At 43.9% G+C, this 16,814-nt stretch overlaps 1 protein-coding gene across 2 annotated transcripts in view; it reads left to right on the forward strand.

Annotated features, from left to right (window-relative positions):
• Window positions 1-3,017: 3,017 nt before the first annotated feature.
• The window catches only part of LOC311119362 (lysophosphatidylcholine acyltransferase 1-like), a 39,774-nt gene continuing 25,977 nt past the window's right edge, over window positions 3,018-16,814 (forward strand). Inside the window, exons 1-6 of one of the 2 annotated variants that reach the window (XM_084157735.1) lie at window positions 3,018-3,088; window positions 3,176-3,297; window positions 11,466-11,599; window positions 15,395-15,609; window positions 16,140-16,252; window positions 16,474-16,534. In XM_084157735.1, coding sequence (XP_084013861.1) covers window positions 3,178-3,297; window positions 11,466-11,599; window positions 15,395-15,609; window positions 16,140-16,252; window positions 16,474-16,534 — 643 coding nt within the window. In that variant the 5' untranslated portion in view covers window positions 3,018-3,088; window positions 3,176-3,177. Of the gene's footprint in view, window positions 3,298-11,465; window positions 11,600-15,394; window positions 15,610-16,139; window positions 16,253-16,473; window positions 16,535-16,814 lie in introns of both variants that reach the window. The other variant, XM_084157734.1, reaches the window with a different exon arrangement.

Raw genomic sequence — 16,814 nt, forward strand, 5'->3', positions numbered from 1 at the left:
CAGGTCTCTCCAGAGATGTTCGATCGGGTTCAAGTCCGGGCTCTGGCTGGGCCACTCAAGGACATTCAAAGACTTGTCCCGAAGCCACTCCTGCATTGTCTTGGCTGTGTGCTTAGGGTCATTGTCCTGTTGGAAGGTGAACCTTCCACCACCATGCTTCACCGTAGGGATGGTGCCAGGTTTCCTCCAGACGTGACGCTTGGCATTCAGGCCAAAGAGTTCAATCTTGGTTTCATCAGACCAGAGAATCTTGTTTCTCATGGTCTGAGAGTCCTTTAGGTGCCTTTTGGCAAACTCCAAGCGGGCTGTCATGTGCCTTTTACTGAGGAGTGGCTTCCATCTGGCCACTGTACCACAAAGGCCTGATTGGTGGAGTGCTGCAGAGATAGTTGTCCTTCTGGAAGGTTCTCTCATCTCCACAGAGTTACTCTGAAGCTCTGTCAGAGTGACCATCGGGTTCTTGGTCACATCCCTGACCAAGGCCCTTCTCCCCCGTTTGCTCAGTTTGGCCGGGCAGCCATCTCTAGGAAGAGTGTGGTGGTTCCAAACTTCTTCCATTTAAGAATGATGGAGGCCACTGTGTTCTTGGGGACCTTCAATGCTGCAGACATTTTTGGTACCCTTCCCCAGAGCTGTGCCTCGACACAATTATGTCTTGGAGCTCTACGGACAATTCCTTCGACCTCATGGCTTGGTTTTTGCTCAGACATGCACTGTCAACTGTGGGACCTTATATAGACAGGTGTGTGCCTTTCCAAATCATGTCCAATCATTTGAATTTACCACAGGTGGACTCCAATCAAGTTGTAGAAACATCTCAAGGATGGTCAATGGAAACCGGATGCACCTGAGCTCAATTTCGAGTCTCATAGCAAAGGGTCTGAATATTTACAGTATGTAAATAAGGTATTTCTCTTTTTTATTTTGTATACATTTGCAAAAAAAATTAAACAACTGTTTTCGCTTTGTCATTATGGGGTATTGTGTGTAGATTGATGAGAAAATACATATTTCATCAATTTTAGAATAAGGCTGTAACGTAACAAAATGTGGAAAAGGGAAGGGGTCTGAATACTTTCCGAATGCACTGTACCCAAGTGTCCTGATTACAAACCAAGTAATGTTACTTATAGGTCTTCATGCTCTCTTGAGAACCTTGCTGATCTCGAAATGGAGTCAGACGGCAGTGGTGAGCGCTCTGAAGTTGAGCCAGTCCAGGTGTAGTGGAGACTTCCAATGTTTGACCTGAGAATCCTACCAGAAATGATTTTGGACCGGTAGGAGTGAGATTCTTGCTTTTTGGCCGACCCAAACATTATGTCGGGTAAAGGACAAATTTGGAATGGTTACATCTGTGAAACTTTAGAGAAGTTTTATTTTTATTGTATTTTATTTTTTGTATCCGCCTCCAAGAGGAAGCAGGCACTTTGAGTCACGTGGCTCTGGGCTCAACCTGTGGTGTGCTTTGCTCTCCGGAGCAGGGTGCTGCTAAAAGGGGTGATCAGTGGGGTAGCGTTGAGTGTAGAGGTGGATCAAATGAAAATGAATATTCCTAGTGTTTGTGATGTCCGCCGTTTGGTGAGACGTAGACCCAATGACAAAGGCGAGACTGAGAATACCCTGTCTGTCTTGTTGAGCTTTGACACAGAGTTTCTACCTGATAAGGTCAGGTTAGGTTATGTTTGCTATTCTGTGAGGACCTATGTTTAGAACCCGCTTCGGTGCTTTAGGTGCCAAGGATTTGGAAACGTTGCAGTGTGTAGAAGGGAGATCCCACCATGTGAGAAGTGTGCAGGAGGGTATAGTTAGAGGGAGTGTACAGTTGGGATAGAGAAAGCACAGTGTGTCAACTGTGGGGGCGCCCATGTAGCTGGGGATCCGAAGTTCCCTGTGAGAGAGAGACAGGTTGAGATTGCCAGAGTTCGAGTGTGGCAGAAAGTTTCCTATGCTGAGGCAGTGAAGAGAGTAGAGGATAGCCCAAGGGTGAGTGAGTCGACTGGGAGGCCCCCAGTGCGTAGGCCTGAAGAGGGAGATCCAGAGAGGATGAGTTTTAGTAAGGTTGGATTTCTTGCTTTTATAACCATGGTGATCAACTGCACTGTACTGATGGAGCGGAAATCACAGAAGATAGATGTGGTAGTTGCAGCAGCAGAGAAATATTTGGGTGTGAGAGATTTAAGTGCAGAAGATCTACAGGAAGTTTTGAGAGAAGGGGTTCCATCCTCCCAGGCCCGACGGCCTAGTGTAGGATCGTTTAGGGCCAAAGTAGTGGGATGGGGTGGTGGGTTTTTGAGAATAGTGTATAGGTGCAGGTTTAGATTGTGGTGCAATTTAAGTTTTTCCCATTCCCCTTTTCCCTTTATTTTGGTGACCAAAATGTGCAATCCGCACTCCGACCTGCGAAAGGCAGCAATACGCAACATAGCGTCCAGTCTGCCGGAAAGCCACATGAAGAAGAATAATTATTCTTTAACTGTTGACCCTGCTGCCATTTCTCTGACAGGGCCTCTCCTGTCCTGATAGAGCTACAACTTTCAATGAAAATCATCCTAAATTATAATGACATCCAGACTGAATGAACAATAATGTTGAGCTATTTTCTGGAATATTGTCACCTACAGCCAAGTACTGTTTTTACATATGAAGGTAAACAAGAGAGACAGAAAGATGTCAAACTGAGTAACAAATTGACAGGTGGATCAAGTGAGAGAGCAAGTACTACACCTTCACACACATACACACTCAAAGGTATCTGGCACATCTCAAAGACACATTCCAGGAAAAGAGGTCGTGTCCCACAAAACTCATATCAGTTATCCCTGTGAGTGTGCCTGTGCCTGTGTAGTGACTCGTGTGTGTGTGAGTGTGTGTGTGTGGCATGTGTGTTGAAATTCTGGCACCACTGTAAAAAAGATTAACACCTTCCAAAGTGGCCAGTGTATGGCTCGTTGCTACACATGCGCATTCCCAGTATATTGAAATTAGCCATCCTCCCTTCCCCGCCCCACATCTCCCTCACAAGCGAAAACGAATTGATGTTCCGCGAGCCTACCGATCAACGCCATCCGTACCTGTGTAGCTAGCCTAGGTAGTCGGTTTAAAAGAAACATTGCCTGTTTATTGTGGAATAGAAAAACCGTTGCGAACTGATAAATGTTAGTTAATCTGTTTTCAGTAATGAAGTTGCCAGATAAGCAGCATCCTTCCTTGGAGATTAGAGATGGGTCGGACTTGCCAACCCCTTTCAGAAATCCTTTCGTTCACGAGTTACGATTCACCCCCTTGGAGAAAATCAGGGTAAGCAACCGTTCAGCTTTTGACGACATCGTATTTTATGAACATTCAAAGTATTTTTTAAATGTTTTATTTTGCCAGCTAGCTGGTCAGTTAACGGCACTCTGTGCTACAGTAGCTAGCAGCTAACTAGCATGCTAGTTAGGTACTTGATGTTCTCCGCCCACCAAGTGTTCTATGCCTTTCAAGCGTGCCGCTGAACGTTATGGTCGAAGCTGGTAGCTAGAATGATTGGTATATATTGACCATAAGTTACATGTAGGGACTAAACTAAAATCTATACATATGGTGTCTTTTATGGAGATGTGATTCTATAAAGAAGAAGAGTTTTCATTTGCAAAACATCAGAGCCAACCTATTGATAAGAGCCAACCGCTCTGGATAAGAGCGTCTGCTAAATGATGTAAATGTAAATGTGATCTTGATTCTCATCATTTGCATTTCAAACGTTTGCAGTGGATTTCCATGTCCAATAGCAGTTAACTGTAAAACTGTCCTAAATGACTGAACAGCCTTCACTGTTCAAGGGAGGCTTGCCTACTGTGGCTTTTGAATAGATCTGGGTCACACACACGTTCTTTCTCTTTCACACACACGGAGGGGAGGGGGGGGGGGGGGGTGACAGGTCATTGACAGGTCATTGACAGGTTGGTGTAAACAAAAGGGGTTTGAGCCAGGGAATGGATAATTGAGTCCCTGTGTTTACATTGCCACCTCTCTCAATTCAATTTCAATTCAATTTAAGGGCTTTATTGGCATGGGAAACATGTTTACATTGCCAAAGCAAGTGAAATAGATAATAAACAAAAGTGAAATAAACAATATAAAATTAACAGTAAACATTACACTCACAAAAGTTCCAAAAGAATAAAGACATTTCAAGTGTCATTGTCGATATACAGTGTTGTAATGATGTGCAAATTGTTAATGTACAAAAGGGAAAATAAATAAACATAAATATAGGTTGTATTTACAATGTTGTTTGTTATTCACTGGTTGCCCTTTTCTTGTGGCAACAGGTCACAAATCTTGCTGCTGTGATTGCACACTATGGTATTTCACCCAATAGATATGGGAGTTTATCAAAATTGGATTTGTTTTTTAATTATTTGTGGGTCTGTGTAATCTGAGGGAAATATGTGTCTCTAATATGGTCATACATTTGGCAGGAAGTTAGGAAGTGTACCAATACTCAGCTAGCGTTCTTCCTGGAAGTGCAGGAAATGTGGTTTGTCCCGTTCCTGTCTCCATGGCCTCTCTGCTCTCACACAGCCCCAGGACCAGGGTGTGTCCCAGTCACTCTCAGCCATATACTGTACACTACAGCAACGCTCTCCAACCCTGTTCCTGGAGCGCTACCCTCCTGTAGGTTTTCACTCCAACCCCAGTTGTAACTAACCTGATTCAGCTTATCAAGCAGCTAATTATTAGAATCAGGTGTGCTAGATTAGGGTTGGAGTGAAAACCTACAGGACGGTTAATCTCCAGGAACAGGGTTGGAGAGCCCTGCCCTACAGGGTCCAGGAAACTGGCCTCCGTTTTGGCACAGAACATTTTGTGCCAGCAGTGGAAGAGGAACACGGCAAACAAGTTTACTCCTGCAGCAGGAGGCATGCTTTACACACACACACACACACACACACACTGCACACAGAGACAAGGGGCAGAACGTGACTCGATAAAGTAGCAGAACGTGACTTGATAAAGGAGCACAAAGGACTGAGACTTTGGAACAGTATTTAGCTTTTGAATCTGGTGCTAATTATTTCAGTCTCTGGATCTAGGCCAAGCCTTATTAAATGTGCGTTTCTATTTTATTCTAACATGAGCACGTTGGCTTTTTAAAATAGTATTTCTTAGAAGACAGTCAGTGTATTCAACTGCATTGTTATCGTTTGTTGCATGTTTCTGTCAAAGATTACATCTAAATTATCGTTAAACTCAGATCAAAGTTATAGTTAGGCTAGTTGGACAGAAAAAGGTGCTGGAGGCTACTTGGGCTGAAGTAGACACATACACACACTCTTGGGCCAATCAGAGATGTGAAGGTTGCTAGTTGAGTCAGTAAACTGTAACAGGTGTCTGTCTGAGTGTTGTTCTCACTAGCCTACTACCTGCTGTTACTGTGGAGTTGTCAGTGTGTTTTTCCATTCTATGTAGACACACACACTGGTTCATTTAAGAACTGTCTCTCTCTCTGCCTGAACATAAACACTACTTCCCTTCATGCCGCTGACAACAGAGCCGTATGACTGGGTGACGTGTGTGTGTGTGTGTGTGTGTCACACCAACACGTGTAAGCACATTCCTCCCTCAGGCCTCTCTTGCTCTCTCCCAGATGGCCTGTTTTTACAAAACAACAAAAACACCTCAAATGAATTAACGTCACAATGAACCAACACACTGAACCAACAAAACAAAACATCCCAAATAAAGATGTCACTCACTGACTGAACAGCTGAGGGGTCTGTATTGTAGTAGCTGGTCTCTGTCTGTCTGCCATTTAGCCTAATGATAAAGTATTTGCATTCTTTGATGTGCCTGTTTGTGTGTGTTGACATTAGTAAGGTTAGTTAGCCCTTGCAGAACTGAAGTCCTTCTGGTTTGCATTTCTCCCTGGCTGCAATGATAATTTAACTAAATAATAACAGCCGCTTCAGCTTGTGAACAGCTAATAAGCACTTCAAGCTGTTGGTTCATTATACTGACAGACAGGAGGAGAGGGGGATCTGGGGCTATCCCTCACAGACCGGGAGGGAGAGGGGTGGAGGAAGAAGAGAAGGTAGCATGGCAGATACACATTGACTTTCAGTCATTGCGCTAATGCTAGTTAGCATTGGCTTGCGAAACTACCTCTAACTACCTTCATACTGGACACAGAGACATGAAAATGGTATCCACAAGTTCATCTGACTCTGGGGAAGTAGATAAAGGGCCTCATTGCCAAAATCCCGATGTATCACTTTAATGCAGTGGGCTAAATCAGGGTCACGCAGACGGTTTCTTGGTAGTCTTAAACAAATCTACTTTGAAACAAAAGTGTACACCTCACACCCATGGTTATTGGCTTAAAAAACATACACCTGTACCATGTCAGATAGAGTTGAAATGTATTCAATTTTGAGTTTGCATCCCAATATTACACTTTATGTACATCACAGAAGACTGAAATACATAACAAAACGTCTAGTGTGTTTATTGAGCTGTACACTGAGTTTACTATTCAGAGATGCTTATTGGGGTCAATATTCCCCTCCAGTGAGGCATCTTTTCAACATGTGGCCAAAATATTCAGCTGATATCTTATCCCAATCTCTTTATAGACTTTTATCCATGAACACCCTGAAGAAGGCACATTGATGCTGAAACGTTGGCGTTTTACCCAATAAATTACTGGGAGTTTATTTATATAGAGTGTGCGACTCTCTTTATTTCAGCTTTTATTTATTTCACATTCCCAGTGGGTCAGAAGTTTACATAATAATAACATACACTCAATTAGTATTTGGTTTACTGTTTACTTTACAAAATTGGTATTTTGTAGGCCTCCTTGCTCGCACACGCTTTTTCAGTTCTGCCCACAAGTTTTCTATAGGATTGAGGTCAGGGCTTTGTGATGGCTACTCCAATACCTTGACTTTGTTGTCCTTAAGCCATTTTGCCACAACTTTGGAAGTATGCTTGGGATCATTGTCCATTTGGAAGACCATTTGCGACCAAACTTTAACTTCCTGACTGATGTCTTGAGATGTTGCTTCAATATATCCACATAATTTTCCTTTCTCATGATGCCATCTATTTTGTGAAGTGCACCAGTCCCTCCTGCAGCAAAGCACCCCCACAGCATGATGCTGCCACCCCCTGTGCTTCACGGTTGGGATGGTGTTCTTCGGCTTGCAAGCGACCCCTTTTTTCCTCCAAACATAACGATGGTCATTATGGGCAAACGGTTCTATTTTTGTTTCATCAGACCAGAGGACATTTCTCCAAAAAGTACGATCTTTGTCCCCATGTGCAGTTGCAAACCGTAGTCTGGCTTTTTTATGGCAGTTTTGGAGCAGTGGCTTCTTCCTTGCTGAGCGGCCTTTCAGGCCTTTCAGGTTGTCGATATAGGACTCGTTTTACTGTGGATATAGATACTTTTGTACCTGTGTCCTCCAGCATCTTCACAAGGTCCTTTGCTGTTCTGGGATTGATTTGCACGTTTTGCACCAAAGTACGTTCATCTCTAGGAGACAGAACGCGTCTCCTTCCTGAGCGGTATGATGGCTGTGTGGTCCCATGGTGTTTATACTTGCGTACTATTGTTTGTACAGATGAACGTGGTACCTTCAGACGTTTGGAAATTGCTCCCAAGGATGAACCAGACTTGTGGAGGTCTACACATTTTTTTCTGAGGTCTTGGCTGATTTCTTTTCATTTCCCATTTCCCAGGCACTGAGTTTGAAGGTAGGCCTTGAAATACATCCACAGGTACACCTCCAATTGACTCAAATTATGTAAATTAGCATATTAGAAGCTTCTAAAGCCATGACATCCTTTTCTGGAATTTTCCAAGCTGTTTAAAGGCACAATCAACTTAGTGTATGTAAACTTCTGACCCACTGGAATTGTGATTCAGTGAATTATAAGTGAAATAATTTGTCTGTAAACAATTGTTGGAAAAATGTATTTCGTCATGCACAAAGTAGATGTCCTAACCGACTTGCCAAAACTATAGTTTGTTAACAAGAAATGTGTGGAGTGGTTGAAAAATGAGTTTTAATGATTCCAACCTAAGTGTATGTAAACTTCTGACTTCAACTATATATAGTGCATGAAAGCTACTAGCTACACAGGCTACAATGGCGTTCTATGAAACCTGTACACACGTTGCACTATGTAACTAACATTATAGTAATAACTACACATTCTAGCTATAACAATAAAACCAATAATCAATACAAATATCGCTACTTACAAGTAATGTCCAACAGCAATAAGGCCTCCCTTGCTTGCTCGAATGAGTCTTCCACCAAAACAAGTCCACCTGCTGAAAAGCAACTAGCCATGTTTTGTTGGGGTCCAAGCATTTTGGTGGGGGATGGGCAGTGCTGGCTATGTATATGTGACCCAAAAACCATCAGGATAGACGGAATGAAAAATACCTATTCAATTGTTTACTAGATCGATACAAAAGCGCAGCGCGCCAGTGGGTCATGTGTGCCTTGCATACAAGCCACGCTCAACACTGTTGTCTGAGGCACGTGCTGAGTCACTGCGTAGGGATGGATACGCATACATGCTGTGTCGTGATACTTCAACCGAATAGGACATACATTGTTGGAAATCTGAAAGACTGTAGAAACCGAATATGCATAGGTGCTGCTCAGAATATTTGCTCATCTTTCCCAGAAATCAATTTTATGAGTAGCCAAAACGTCCCACGTTAGCATTAGCCATTTTGGACTATGCGAATGAGGACATTCCAGTACATCTGAAAGGATTATCAAAAGATCATCATGGATCAATTACATAACAGCCAAAGCTTCAATAAAAGGTAAGTCATGTTTTTTAACCAATGGTTTATTGGAAAATGTATTGTTGTGATCAACCCGGATGTGCATGGGTTTCAATGGCTGACATGTAAGCAGGGAAAATATATAATATAGATTTTTTTAAATTGAAACTTTTGAAAGTTTGTGTATTGGAAAAGGAGTTCTCAAAGTAGATTTCTCAGTTTTGGTGCAATTTTTACATGTAGGTGTGAGGGAGACTGAGGGGCCCTGCTGACAGCTTGCGATTTATGGCCCTGTGTTGGAGGGGAGAGAGGCTGATAAAGATTTCAACTGGTGATTTGGCTATCTGAGGGCCTGTTTGACATCGACACACCAGATTTTCAGCTTTTGGCCATTCGACTGCAGGAAAAGGTTTTAAAAGACCTTCGCTTAAAAAAACTAAAAAAGTGGTAATAGTACAGTTTGTCCATCTTGAGACGCCGTAGCCAGTATACACGTCCTCAAAATAGTCATAATTAAGATTACTCAAGAAATCTGTCATTAATTGAAGTTTTTGCAGAGGAAATCTTAGTTGCACATCTAACTACGATGTTTGGTGCAGTATTTCTCAAATGAAAAAATGTGCATGAAACCGAGTAGTCTCTTGTTAAATGACAACAAACACAAGAGGGAACTTCATTGAAGAATCCCTACTGTTGACCAATCACCGACGAAGGGGCGTTGACTTTGCCTACCGAACTTCGGCTTGCCTCTGAACATTTTTTGAAGACCAAACGAACAAAAACATCACAACATGTCGTCATAATATATGCACGAACTGTTTCGGATGGGAAGCATGCAGACACCTTTTATAGGGCAGGAAGATGCTTTCCTGCTGAGTAGACTCCGCCCCTACGTGTGTGTGTGTGTGTGTGTAGGGGGTGGAGAGCCTTCCCCTAATGGCCCTTGCCAACCCTGGAGGATGGGAGGAAGTGTGTGTGCCGTGCGTTTAAGGAAACAAAAGGCATGCATCTCTCTCTATCTCTTGCATGCCTCCTCTCTCTCACACACACCTCCACTAAGTCTCCTCCTGAATATTTCACACCACAAAGCTTTCCTTTTTAACTCCCTGAATCCTCCCTCACAACAAACATGGAGACCAGCTCACAAGAATGGCAGTTGTAAAAGGCACGATCTGAAAATCGAGGACAGTTATAATTTTATCTCTTGATCTCAATGACATCACCAGCCAATTCTATATTAACCCAAAAAAAGATTTTGTGAGTGTAACGTTACTGTATCTTAGCTAACAATTATTACATACATCTATTAATAGGGTTTGCGACACTTCCAGGATCACAAGATAGCTAGCTAGTGGCCTTGGAGGTTTCTCAGACGATCTGATGAGAATCTAAGGAAGATATGCAACTTGTAACACATTTTAACACTGATTGTAAAAGCGCGTCCTTTTTTTGAGTAGCGGGAACGGTGCTCTGCTGCTAAATAAATATAGGGGAAAGACTGATTCTACAGGAGGGACTGATAGTCATAATTCTGGTTAGGTTTTAGTCTGTAATGGAGTTATAACAGGATTATAACCTCAGTAGAATGGCTGCTAGATGTTTGTGTTAGTGTGCAGTTTGGATGAGTCCATTACAGAAGGGGGTGGTGGTCAGGTGGGTCGGTTAGGTGTTTTGGGGGAGTGTCAGAAACCAGCCCTATTAAGAGTTTATTTATTTATCTGGCCATGCTGTCTGCACCTGGGGCTCACACAGATAGATGGAGAGGGAGGAGAAGGAATACGAGTCCCCTGGGAGAGGAAAGGAGACCACATCATTGTAATGTAGGGAGGCAGAGAGAGAGGGGGAAATATATTTATAGAGAAAGCAATAGAGAGAGAAACATGTACAGTATTGAGAACAACACACTACTGTAACACACAGTAGGAGAGAGATGAGATGGAGATGGGGGAGAGGAATAGAGGAGGGGGATCTGAAATAACAGTGTTGGCCGTGACATTGTGGAGTGATGGCATGACACTGACACGCACACACAACCATATTCCTTGTAAGGGCATGACAAGTCAATAGTTATCAGCTTTGACCTCAGATGATGCTTCGACCTTTGACCTTAATGATGTAAGCGTAAATTAGTTTGGTACTAAATGAACCGTTTTATATTTTTATTTAAACCTGAAATCACATTGGATTGGTTTGCGTTTTTTGTAGCATTTCAGTATGAGCTATTGTATGCGTGGACCATGTGATCATGCTTACATAAGGAGAATAGAGTAAACAAGGAGAAGGCTAGGTGGGATGACTAGCTGTATGTCTGTCATTGCTGGATGGTTAGAGGCGAGCCTGAGTCTCTTCTTCAACAGAGCCATTCCTGATGGGTCAATCTAATTTGCTAGCTCTCTCCCCTCCTCCTCCCCGTGACTAACTTTCTTAGACTGCTCATCTGTAGACCAGCACCACTCTGGAGAGAACATATAAGGCCCAAGGCAAAGCTATACTAGTTGTACTTGTTTTCACGGAAAGAGAGGCTTTTCCTGACCTGTGTGGTGTGGGCTAATCGCCTAATTTGAAAATGTGAGGATCTGTACCTCTGTCTCCCTCTCGCTCCGTGTTTTTATGAATGAATGCATCACCATTTGCTTTTGTCTCTGGCTCTCTCTCTCCCTCCCCCCCTCAGATCGGTGTGATGACGGTGACAGTGTTCCCAGTACGGTTGTTCTTTGCAGTGTTCCTCATGTTGCTGGCCTGGCCCTTTGCTTTCACTGCCTGTCTGGGACGATCTGAACTGGCCGTGGAGACCTGGTGGAGGAGGTGTGTGTGTGTGAGAGAGAATTTATTTATATATATATATACACACACATACAGTGAGGGAAAAAAGTATTTGATCCCCTGCTGATTTTGTACGTTTGCCCACTGACAAATAAATGATCAGTCTATAATTTTAATGGTAGGTTTATTTGAACAGTGAGAGACAGAATAACAACAAAAAAATCCAGAAAAACGCATGTCAAAAATGTTATAAATTGATTAGCATTTTAATGAGGGAAATAAGTATTTGACCCCTCTGCAAAACATGACTTAGTACTTGGTGGCAAAACCCTTGTTGGCAATCACAGAGGTCAGACGTTTCTTGTAGTTGGCCACCAGGTTTGCACACATCTCAGGAGGGATTTTGTTCCACTCCTCTTTGCAGATCTTCTCCAAGTCAGGTTTCGAGGCTGACGTTTGGCAACTCAAACCTTCAGCTCCCTCCACAGATTTTCTATGGGATTAAGGTCTGGAGACAGGCTAGGCCACTCCAGGACCTTAATGTGCTTCTTCTTGAGCCACTCCTTTGTTGCCTTGGCCGTGTGTTTTGGGTCATTGTCATGCTGGAATACCCATCCATGACCCATTTTCAATGCCCTGGCTGAGGGAAAGAGGTTCTCACCCAAGATTTGACGGTACATGGCCCGTCCATCGTCGCTTTGATGCGGTGAAGTTGTCCTGTCCCCTTAGCAGAAAAACACCCCCAAAGCATAATGTTTCCACTTCCATGTTTGACGGTGGGGATGGTGTTCTTGGGGTCATAGGCAGCATTCCTCCTCCTCCAAACACGGCAAGTTGAGTTGATGCCAAAGAGCTCGATTTTGGTCTCATCTGACCACAACACTTTCACCCAGTTCTCCTCTGAATCATTCAGATGTTCATTGGCAAACTTCAGACGGGCCTGTATATGTGCTTTCTTGAGCAGGGGGACCTTGCGGGCACTGCAGGATTTCAGTCCTTCACGGCGTAGTGTGTTACCAATTTGTTTTCTTGGTGACTATGGTCCCAGCTGCCTTGAGATCATTGACAAGATCCTCCCGTGTAGTTCTGGGCTGATTCCTCACCGTTCTCATGATCATTGCAACTCCACGAGGTGAGATCTTGCATGGAGCCCCAGGCCGAGGGAGATTGACAGTTCTTTTGTGTTTCTTCCATTTGCGAATAATCGCACCAACTGTTGTCACCTTCTCACCAAGCTGCTTGGCGATGGTCTTGTAGCCCATTCCAGCCTTGTGTAGGTCTACAATGTTGTCCCTGACATTCTTGGAGAGCTCTTTGGTCTTGGCCATGGTGGAGAGTTTGGAATCTGATTGATTGATTGCTTCTCTGGACAGTTGTCTTTTATACAGGTAACAAGCTGAGATTAGGAGCACTCCCTTTAAGAGTGTGCTCCTAATCTCAGCTCGTTACCTGTATAAAAGACACCTGGGAGCCAGAAATCTTTCTGATTTGAGAAGGGGTCAAATACTTATTTCCCTCATTAAAATGCAAATAAATTTATAATATTTTTGAAAAGCGTTTTTCTTGATTTTTTTGTTGTTATTCTGTCTTTCACTGTTCAAACAAACCTACCATTTAAAATTATAGACTGATCATTTATTTGTCAGTGGGCAAACGTACAAAATCAGCAGGGGATCAAATACTTTTTTCCCTCACTGTGTGTGTATATATATGTATATGTATATGTGTGTATATATATACTGCTCAAAAAAATAAAGGGAACACTAAAATAACACATCCTAGATCTGAATGAATGAAATAATCTTATTAAATACTTTTTTCTTTACATAGTTGAATGTGCTGACAACAAAATCAACAAAAATGATCAATGGAAATCAAATTTATCAACCCATGGAGGTCTGGATTTGGAGTCCCCCTCAAAATGAAAGTGAAAAACCACACTACAGGCTGATCCAACTTTGATGTAATGTCCTTAAAACAAGTCAAAATGAGGCTCAGTAGTGTGTGTGGCCTCCACGTGCCTGTATGACCTCCCTACAACGCCTGGGCATGCTCCTGATGAGGTGGCGGATGGTCTCCTGAGGGATCTCCTCCCAGACCTGGACTAAAGCATCTGCCAACTCCTGGACAGTCTGTGGTGCAACGTGGCGTTGGTGGATGGAGTGAGACATGATGTCCCAGATGTGCTCAATTGGATTCAGGTCTGGGGAACGGGCGGGCCAGTCCATAGCATCAATGCCTTCCTCTTGCAGGAACTGCTGACACACTCCAGCCACATGAGGTCTAGCATTGTCTTGCATTAGGAGGAACCCAGGGCCAACCACACCAGCATATGGTCTCACAAGGGGTCTGAGGATCTCATCTCGGTACCTAATGGCAGTCAGGCTACCTCTGGCGAGCACATGGAGGGCTGTGCGGCCCCACAAAGAAATGCCACCCCACACCATGACTGACCCACCGCCAAACCGGTCATGCTGGAGGATGTTGCAGGCAGCAGAACGTTCTCCACGGCGTCTCCAGACTCTGTCACGTCTGTCACATGTGCTCAGTGTGATTCTGCTTTCATCTGTGAAGAGCACAGGGCGCCAGTGGCGAATTTGCCAATCTTGGTGTTCTCTGGCAAATGCCAACGTCCTGCACGGTGTTGGGCTGTAAGCACAACCCCCACCTGTGGACGTCGGGCCCTCATACCACCCTCATGGAGTCTGTTTCTGAATGTTTGAGCAGACACATGCACATTTGTGGCCTGCTGGAGGTCATTTTGCAGGGCTCTGGCAGTGCTCCTCCTTGCACAAAGGCGGAGGTAGCAGTCCTGCTGCTGGGTTGTTGCCCTCCTACGGCCTCCTCCACGTCTCCTGATGTACTGGCCTGTCTCCTGGTAGCGCCTCCATGCTCTGGACACTACGCTGACAGACACAGCAAACCTTCTTGCCACAGCTCGCATTGATGTGCCATCCTGGATGAGCTGCACTACCTGAGCCACTTGTGTGGGTTGTAGACTCCGTCTCATGCTACCACTAGAGTGAAAGCACCGCCAGCATTCAAAAGTGACCAAAACATCAGCCAGGAAGCATAGGAACTGAGAAGTGGTCTGTGGTCACCACATGCAAAACCAGTCCTTTATTGGGGGTGTCTTGCTAATTGCCTATAATTTCCACCTGTTGTCTATTCCATTTGCACAACGGCATGTGAAATGTATTGTCAATCAGTGTTGTTCCTAAGTGGACAGTTTGATTTCACAGAAGTGTGATTGACTTGGAGTTACATTGTGTTGTTTAAGTGTTCCCTTTATTTTTTTTAGCAGTATATATATATATATATATATATATATATATATATATATATATATATATATATATATATATATATATATATATATATATAATGAATGACACACCTGATAATGACATCACCACCTCTTGTGGAAGGTTTGGATATTGTCTTCATTGTGTCGGGGCAAACACACACACACGTGACAGGTCGTAATTGCAGTCTTAAAGAGATTCTCCGGTACTTTTATATACTTTTTAGCCAGTAGTTCTGAAAGTATAACTCACGAGCCAAAAGTGGTCCCTGAAAATTGCGTTCTACGTCACATATGTGCAGGTATGTGAACCACATCATTGCTCTCTCTGCTGTTTGTTAATCTCTGCTGTGCTCTCACTCAAATGGTGAGGGGGCTGAAGCTCATTGACACATCCAGCCCAAAGTGGGAGGTAAAAAATATATATACTTAGTAGTCGCCAAAGTTCCAGAGCATGTCTTTAATTGACTTACCTGTATAAATAGAAAATAAACAGACCCACCCTCACCCGTCTGTCTCTCTCTCTCCTACAGGATCTGTGACATAGCCCTGAGGGTGATCATGCGTGCCATGTGGTTCTGTGGAGGGTTCCATTGGGTGACGGTGAAAGGGGAACCGGCCCCGCCCTCGCAGGCGCCCATCCTCACCCTGGCCCCTCACTCGTCCTACTTCGACGCCATCCCCATCACCATGACCATGGCCTCTATCGTCATGAAGACCGAGAGCAAGAACATCCCTGTATGGGGCAGTGAGTAGTCGTCTTCATCCCTCTGTCATCTTCATTCAATATTAGGAAGAGGAAGACAATGGGTCTTCCTCACCTCTCTCTCTCTTTCTCTGTCTCTTCCTCATTTGTCAGACTTTTTTGGTCTTTCTCATTGTCTAGGGAAGTGTGTACTGTAGTCTTCATCTTCATTCTCTCTCTGGTACCATAGTCTTCCTCATTTCTCTCTGTCTCTGTCAAGGGCGTTGAGAACCATAGTCTTCGGATAGATACTGACTGATGTGTGTTAGTGAGGTTATCAGACTGGACATGAAGGGGGGAGGGGAGTGAATGGGTAGGGAGGTGGTGAGGCCAGGTGTAAATTATTAGCATATTCTCGTTATCTCGTTATCTCATTATAACATTATTATTAGTCGTCATGCTAATCACTAATCTCTCGATCATCCCTATATTTCCCTCCCTCTCTCTCCCCCTTCCCCCACCTCCCCTTCTCTCCCCACTGTCTTTCCCTCATCCCCTCCCCCTTCTGTCTCTCCCTCCCCCTGCCCCACCAGCTCTGATAAAGTTCATAAGGCCAGTGTTCGTGTCGCGGTCGGACCAGGATTCTCGTCGGAAGACGGTCGAGGAGATCAAACGCAGAGCCCATGCTGGAGGGAAGTGGCCTCAGGTAACACACACGCTGCTTGTGCTTGTGTTAACATAAAGACCAATGTCAAATTCAATGTACTGTGTTTAGATAAGACGAGATGTAGCTAAATATAGTTTTGTTTTCTGCTGTGGCCATGCTATCTTTGTTATGGCAAAAACTGATTCAATGATGGCTATATCCCCTATCTAATACTGCATGGGTGCGCGTGTGTGTGTGTGTGTGTGTGTGTATGCGTGCAGATAATGATATTTCCAGAGGGGACGTGTACCAACAGATCCTGCCTCATCACATTCAAACCTGGTATGTGTTCTTGTTTATGCTGACCAAGCTCTCACGCCCTCACTCTCTCTCTTTCTGTCTCTCTTTTACTCTCTTTCTCTTTCTGTCTCTCTTTTACTCTCTTTCTATTTCTGTCTCTCTCTCTCTCTTCTAACTGAATCACAAGTCAGGTGGAAAGCGTGTGTGTGTATGTCTCTGTGTATGTGTGTCTTCTGTGTGCGTCCGTGTGTGCGTGTTGTCTGTTCTGTGTGTGTGTCTTCTGTGTGTGTCTGTTCTGTGTGTGCGTGTTCCCACTGTAGTG

Source organism: Coregonus lavaretus (genome assembly GCF_964263955.1).
Source record: "Coregonus lavaretus genome assembly, chromosome: 3".
NCBI classification, from domain to species: Eukaryota; Metazoa; Chordata; class Actinopteri; order Salmoniformes; family Salmonidae; genus Coregonus; species Coregonus lavaretus.